This window comes from Rhinoderma darwinii, chromosome 12 (genome assembly GCF_050947455.1).
Source record: "Rhinoderma darwinii isolate aRhiDar2 chromosome 12, aRhiDar2.hap1, whole genome shotgun sequence".
Taxonomy (NCBI): Eukaryota; Metazoa; Chordata; class Amphibia; order Anura; family Rhinodermatidae; genus Rhinoderma; species Rhinoderma darwinii.
In genome coordinates, this window is record NC_134698.1 from 16,678,578 (window position 1) to 16,685,236 (window position 6,659).

Consider the following 6,659-nt stretch of genomic DNA (forward strand, 5'->3'; position numbering starts at 1 on the left):
AGAACAGCATGTCCGGAGAAGGGAAGACCAAGCTGCCGGCAGTACAGATGGGGAAGAGTTTAGTGGCGCAGACAAATGGTTCCATCAGTCATCCAGGTACTTCTACTTTACTCCATTATATAGATAATAAACGATAATCATAAAGGACATCAGACACCCGACATACCCGAGCGCTGAGCATCTATATCATGGACCTGGTGGCTGCTCCCACTAAACAGTCCCTATTGTGGTAGTCAATATTGTGCCATCCCTCACTGAGCCCCCTTGGCCAACTACAAGCCAATAGATAAATCACGTGCGGGCGCTACCCTGCCCCCATAGACATGTACAAAGCAGGAAGGGTTTTAAAAATGGTCAACATGGATCACATGACCCCTCCTGACCCTTCTGACTGGTCTAAAGGGCTCAGCGAGTGTCGGCAAACTTATTCTGAAGACGTCATCAGCGTTCATGTCATATCAGTCATTCTACATTTATTACTACGCAGTTGTACACGCTCAGCCCATGGAGAGACCAGAAGTGAAGCGCCTCTCCAAGCCCAAGATGGCCGTCTGTGAAGCCCTGGAGCTGCTGAGCAAGAACGACTGGTGAGGACAATGACACAGAGGATGGGTAGAAACAGATATAATGTGCAGTTTATATCACTAAGTCCTATGTATCATCTACAGGGAGAAGAAGATCGCCGGTCTACAGGTCGTCCGCTCCCTCTCTGTCCATCATCAGGATATTGCTGCACTGAGGATCCAAGAGCTGCATGCCGCCGTCACCCATGAGGTTATTATACACCTCTAATAATAGTCACTTCTATTATACACTGATCCTAAATTCAGTCTTACATCTGATGTGTATGGTGAGGGTGCTGGTGATGTGGGACCAGAAATGACTCAACTCCATATTATTTAGGATCTCTGGGTAGGAAGCATTGTACAGAAGCAAAATCTATGATTGAAGGAACAGGGGGAGTAGGAAAAGTAGTGTGTTTTATAGATGTAAAAAATAAAAAATACTTTATTGTTAAATTGTTATTAAAAACAATTTGGATGTAATTTACGTTGCGCCAAAATCCCCTAGATTGGCACAATATGACAAATTATGTCTAAATTAAATTGCTCCGATTCTATAGATTCTATAGGAGCCTTGTCCTTAACATGAAACATTACCATTGACAATTTTGATAACAGAGATCCTTTGTTTGTCAACTTTTCTTTCTCCTACTGATCTGACCCGTTCTTCTTTGATTTACCTACAGGTGAAGAATTTAAGATCAGCGGTGTCCAGAGCTGCCATGGTCTGCCTAGGTGACATGTTTCAGGGGCTACAGGACAAGATGCTATACGGACTTAACATCTCCGTCCGTCTCCTTCTGCAGAAGAGCGGAGAATGTAACACCTTTCTCCGTGACGCAGCAGAGGAGGCCTTGTCCTCCATGGCCCGTAACATCCACCCGGGCAGAGCGCTCGCCGCCCTCATTGACGGCGGGTTAAGGTATTTCTACATGTTGAATACAATCAGTGTCATATTGTAATACGATAAAGATATGAGAAATTGTCTAAAAGTTTTTTATTGAGTCCAAACAATAAATTCTATATTAACCCTTTCTACCCTTTTGTTTTTACAGTCATCTTAACTCGACAGTGAGATCCTGTGCAGCCAAACAACTATACACCATCGTGCGGAGGAGCGGAGCCGATTACATCCTGTCTGGTGGCAGAGGCATAACTGACAGGGCTATACCAGCCATCACCCGGTCTGCCCAAGATGGCTGCCCTGAAGCCAGGTGAGATACCTTCATATAGACTATATACACAATGTCCATGGACTGCTATTAGGAGCTCAGATGTAAAACCAATGGAAATAGAAGGGTGGCAAGTGAATGCTTCATAATGAATGGAAGCTGCTGATTTTGGCTCTTGAAGAACCTTCCTCAGACATGAGAAGACAGAAGCGCTGACATTTTATTCTTATTATTCAGCGTTGCCATTTACAAGTCATAAAACCTGTGTGACAAGTATTGGGGGATCTGCAGGGGCGGCTGTACTGGGGGTCACTCTGCTTTTCTAAAGACAGATTGGGGATAACTCATGTAGCCGTGTAAATATATCTTATATCAGTATCTTCATGTCTCATATAGATTTCTATAGTTCTTGTTGATGTTTATTTAACCATAAATTATATGTGACAGGATGTACGGCCGGAACACCCTGCAGCTTCTGGCTCATCACCCCAGATGTATGCCGATGGTGAGGAAGTATGTGACGCCGCAGAACCTTCCCGCCATTAAGAAAATTATACGTAACATCATGTAAATCCTGCAGGCGTCAATCATTGAACATTTAAAAAAAACAAAAAACTTCCCCCTTCACCCCTTTCCCGTACCAACAAGAGAACTGTTCCTGGAATGGGATTGGCGTCTAATAGATAAGACCTGGAAGCCGACGCTCCTCATAACATCGGTGTAACAAAGAAAAGCGGATTTCCCGCCTGTCCCCTCCCCCCTCCCCTCACCAACAAGAGAACTGGGAGACCGGACTGGAACGTCTGTAAGCCCAAAACAGACCGACCACAAGAACTTCTTCAATAAGAAATATAAAGACTCCCGGCCCATCCCCCTCCCCTTACCGACAAGAGAACTTACATGTGAGATTTCTTTATAAACGCCATCACTTTATTTATCGCACAATAAATAGAAAATGAAAGATTTTACTTGTGCCGCTGTTTTATTATTTCTCTTCTTCTTCATCATCTCTGTTACTAATAAAGGGGCTGAACTAGAAATGAATGAGGAATAAAGATAACAAGATGGAACTTCTTACCAATTTCTTCCACTCAGTAAATGCAGAACTCTGTGATCACTGTGGAATATGTATAGTGATGGGGGAACCGGGAATGTCATGTGGTAAAGTGAGACGTCCTTCTGTAGTCCCCATTGCTGATAACTGATAGGAATATGTATAGTGACGGGGGAACCGGGAATGTCATGTGGTAAAGTGAGACGTCCCTCTGTAGTCCCCATTGCTGATAACTGATAGGAATATGTATAGTGACGGGGGAACAGGGAATGTCATGTGGTAAAGTGAGACGTCCTTCTGTAGTCCCCATTGCTGATAACTGATAGGAATATGTATAGTGACGGGGGAACCGGGAATGTCATGTGGTAAAGTGAGACGTCCTTCTGTAGTCCCCATTGCTGATAACTGATAGGAATATGTATAGTGACGGGGGAACCGGGAATGTCATGTGGTAAAGTGAGACGTCCTTCTGTAGTCCCCATTGCTGATAACTGATAGGAATATGTATAGTGACGGGGGAACCGGGAATGTCATGTGGTAAAGTGAGACGTCCTTCTGTAGTCCCCATTGCTGATAACTGATAGGAATATGTATAGTGACTGGGGAACCGGGAATGACATGTGGGAAAGTGAGACGTCCTTCTGTAGTCCCCATTGCTAATAACTGATAGGGATATGTATAGTGACGGGGGAACCGGGAATGTCATTTGGTAAAGTGAGACGTCCTTCTGTAGTCCCCATTGCTGATAACTGATAGGAATATGCATAGTGACGGGGGAATCGGGAATGTCATGTGGTAAAGTGAGATGTCCCTCTGTAGTCCCCATTGCTGATAACTGATAGGAATATGTATAGTGACGGGGGAACCGGGAATGTCATGTGGTAAAGTGAGACGTCCTTCTGTAGTCCCCATTGCTGATAACTGATAGGAATATTTGGACTATTAGCAGCACAGACCCTGAGGATACCAAAACTAAATGTGGCACCAATGATTGACAGCTTTATCTCTTATGTGCGAACTGTTGCAGACTGGTTGTATATGGGGGCACTATTGCTCTGTTGTGTGTGCACTGTTGCAGGATTGGGCGTTATGCGGGCACTGTTGCAGGTTGTGTTTGCTATAAAAGCACTGTTACAGGTTAGTTCTGTCATGGGGCACTGTTACAGGTTAGTTCTGTCATGGGGCACTGTTACAGATTAGTTCTGTCATGGGGCACTGTTACAGGTTAGTTCTGTCATGGGGCACTGTTACAGATTTGTTCTGTCATGGGGCACTGTTACAGGTTAGTTCTGTCATGGGGCACTGTTACAGGTTAGTTCTGTCATGGGGCACTGTTACAGGTTAGTTCTGTCATGGGGCACTGTTACAGGTTAGTTCTGTCATGGGGCACTGTTACAGATTAGTTCTGACATGGGGTACTGTTACAGGTTAGTTCTGTCATGGGGCACTGTTACAGGTTAGTTCTGTCATGGGGCACTGTTACAGGTTAGTTCTGTCATGGGGCACTGTTACAGGTTAGTTCTGTCATGGGGCACTGTTACAGGTTAGTTCTGTCATGGGGCACTGTTACAGGTTAGTTCTCTCATGGGGCACTGTTACAGGTTAGTTCTGTCATGGGGCACTGTTACAGATTAGTTCTGTCATGGGGCACTGTTACAGGTTAGTTCTGTCATGGGGCACTGTTACAGATTAGTTCTGTCATGGGGCACTGTTATTGAGGCACTAAATCAAATAGAGAAAGTGCCTGGGACTGTATGTGATAGGGGGAAAGAAGGGGGGGAAAAGTGCGGGAAAAATCAGGAGCAGGGATTGGTGGGACAAGGGGATGGAGGAGGGGTTAGGAGCAGATAAATAGTTGAGGTCAAGGGCAGTTCACCATCTTACCTGCTGGAGCTGCAAACGTCAGACGTCTGGTCCTGTGAGAGATCTTCCTCTGTGGTCCAGGGCGTTTTCCGGAGTGCAGATGGCGGATGAGCTGATGAGGCAGGTGGCACAGCGGGTTGCCAAGGAGGGTACAAGCTGGCTGGAGGTGTTCCTTGCAGGGGATCGCAGGCAGGAGGTGTTACCTGCGGCGGTCGTCGGTGTCAGCAGCGGTGGAGTCCCGTAGGCGTCAGCAGTTAGAGGTAGGCCGCGCCGGGTTTCTCGGCCTCCTCCCCGTTTGAGCCCAGTCCACCTTCAGCCACCCAGAGGCGGGCCGGCACCGTTCGCTCTTCTCCCCTTCACCCGGTCCCGACGTCGTGCCACCCACTCCCCTGGCTGGGGGAGCTTCTGCAGTTCTCCCCATCTGGGCAGCAGGCAGTGCAAGGCCGCAAGCAGGCGCAGAAGCCGAGGCCGTTATTAGTGCACCGCTGGTTCTTCTTCCCGGCCCGACAGCTTTCTCCCTCTCACAGCAGGCCGTGGTTGAGAGGGGAGCTGGAGGGGGCGGTCTCAGGAGAGCAGAGACGCAGGCCTCAGGCACCAGCAGGTTAGGTGTGCAGTTGCTGCCACCTGCTGGTGGTTCTGGAAATGACACAGAGCGGGGGAGAGAGCTGGTGAGTGGCTACCAGGCACAGGCACTGTGAATGAGAGGAGTTCGCTGGGTGGATTGTCGTGCGGTAGCAGTGATCTGTTGCCGTGCGGGCAGTCTGCGGAGCAACGTGATTTGCCAGTTTCTCTTTCGGAGTTTTCTCCTCCAGGTGCGGTGTCGGCGAGACGCAGACGGCGAAGGAGACGGCATGGGAGAGGACATCGTCGTGGTGGTCACGGGCGTCCACGCCATCAGGTTGAGAGACGTCGCCGTTCCCGGAGTAGGAGTGTGTCTTCCAGTACAGCATCTTCTTCGCCGTCCCAGTCGGCGTCGGGAGCCAGTACACCCAGCCGCACGGGAAGGAGATACACGAGGAGTTGTCGTCGGGAGCACAGGGATCGTCATTCGTCTTCGCTGGTTCCAGTTCCAGAAGTCGCCTCAGCCTGTCCACCTGGTGGGGATCTGTCTGTGGTTCCGGTATCTGGGAAAGTTGATGCACCCTCGGAAGTGACGAGGACGCCCTTCTCCGGTGAGTCTACATGTGGGAACGCATGGCTACCTAAGGGTGATTTATCTGCTATTGATTTAGTTTCTGCATTAAAAAGGTTGTTGGATGGTTTGTGTACAAAAGGCGGAGCTTCGGTTCCGTTGGTTTCGCCAGGGGGGGCTCAGCCTCCGCCTGAGCGGGCGGCCAGTATGTCTGGCTTGACATTCCGTGATTCGCTGTTTTGTGGTGTTGCTCCTTTAGGTACTCACCTGTCGGCCGAGATCAAGGACAAGATATGGGCACATGACTTTGTGGATGTTTGGTCCTTGGTGTCGGTCGATCATGTGACGATAGATAAGGAGCGTGTTTTCGAAAGAGGTTCGGAGAAAAAGGTAAAAGTTGCGAAAACTTTTGGCAATTGGCTACAGGGTTTTTCTACCTTGGCTCATGTCATTTGTCAACGTTTTCCGGAAAAAGGGGCCGAACTGTTTGTGTATGTAGACACTATATTCAGTGCCCACAAATTGCACGGAAGTGCAGCTTGGTGGAGATATGACGAGGAATTTCGCCGTCGGTTGGCTTTGACGCCTGACATTGGTTGGGCGTCAAAGGCGACGGATGTGTGGTTACAGCTAATTTTGGCTCAAAAGCAGGCTCGGCCCTTTCAGGCAGGAGCCGCAGTTTCAGGTTCAGCACCCGGTATTGCGGCGCAGCGCCCAACAGGAGCATGTTGGCTCTACAATGAGGGACATTGCAGGTTCTATTCTTCCTGCAAGTTTCGTCATGAGTGCTCCATCTGCGGGGGTGCCCATTCCGCGCTTCGCTGTTTCCGACGGGCAAAACAACCTTCCAAGGTGGGTCCTGCCGGTGCAGCGGA

The 6,659-nt window shown here is 48.7% G+C and overlaps 1 protein-coding gene across 1 annotated transcript; it reads left to right on the forward strand.

The window, feature by feature from the left end:
- The first annotated feature begins 450 nt into the window (after positions 1–450).
- Positions 451–1,525, forward strand: LOC142664414 (TOG array regulator of axonemal microtubules protein 1-like). The gene is made up of 3 exons (XM_075843485.1): positions 451–587; positions 669–774; positions 1,250–1,525. The coding sequence occupies exons 1-3, from the start codon at positions 451–453 to the stop codon at positions 1,523–1,525; spliced, it is 519 nt and encodes a 172-aa protein (XP_075699600.1).
- Positions 1,526–6,659: the final 5,134 nt, after the last annotated feature.

Excerpts from the sequence above, each read along its gene's own strand:
- LOC142664414 (XM_075843485.1), top strand. The coding sequence starts at position 451 with ATGTCATATCAGTCATTCTACATTTATTACTACGCAGTTGTACACGCT. Across the intron at positions 588-668 it reads CTGCTGAGCAAGAACGACTG|GGAGAAGAAGATCGCCGGTC; the intron begins GTGAGGACAATG and ends TATCATCTACAG. Across the intron at positions 775-1,249 it reads ATGCCGCCGTCACCCATGAG|GTGAAGAATTTAAGATCAGC; the intron begins GTTATTATACAC and ends ATTTACCTACAG.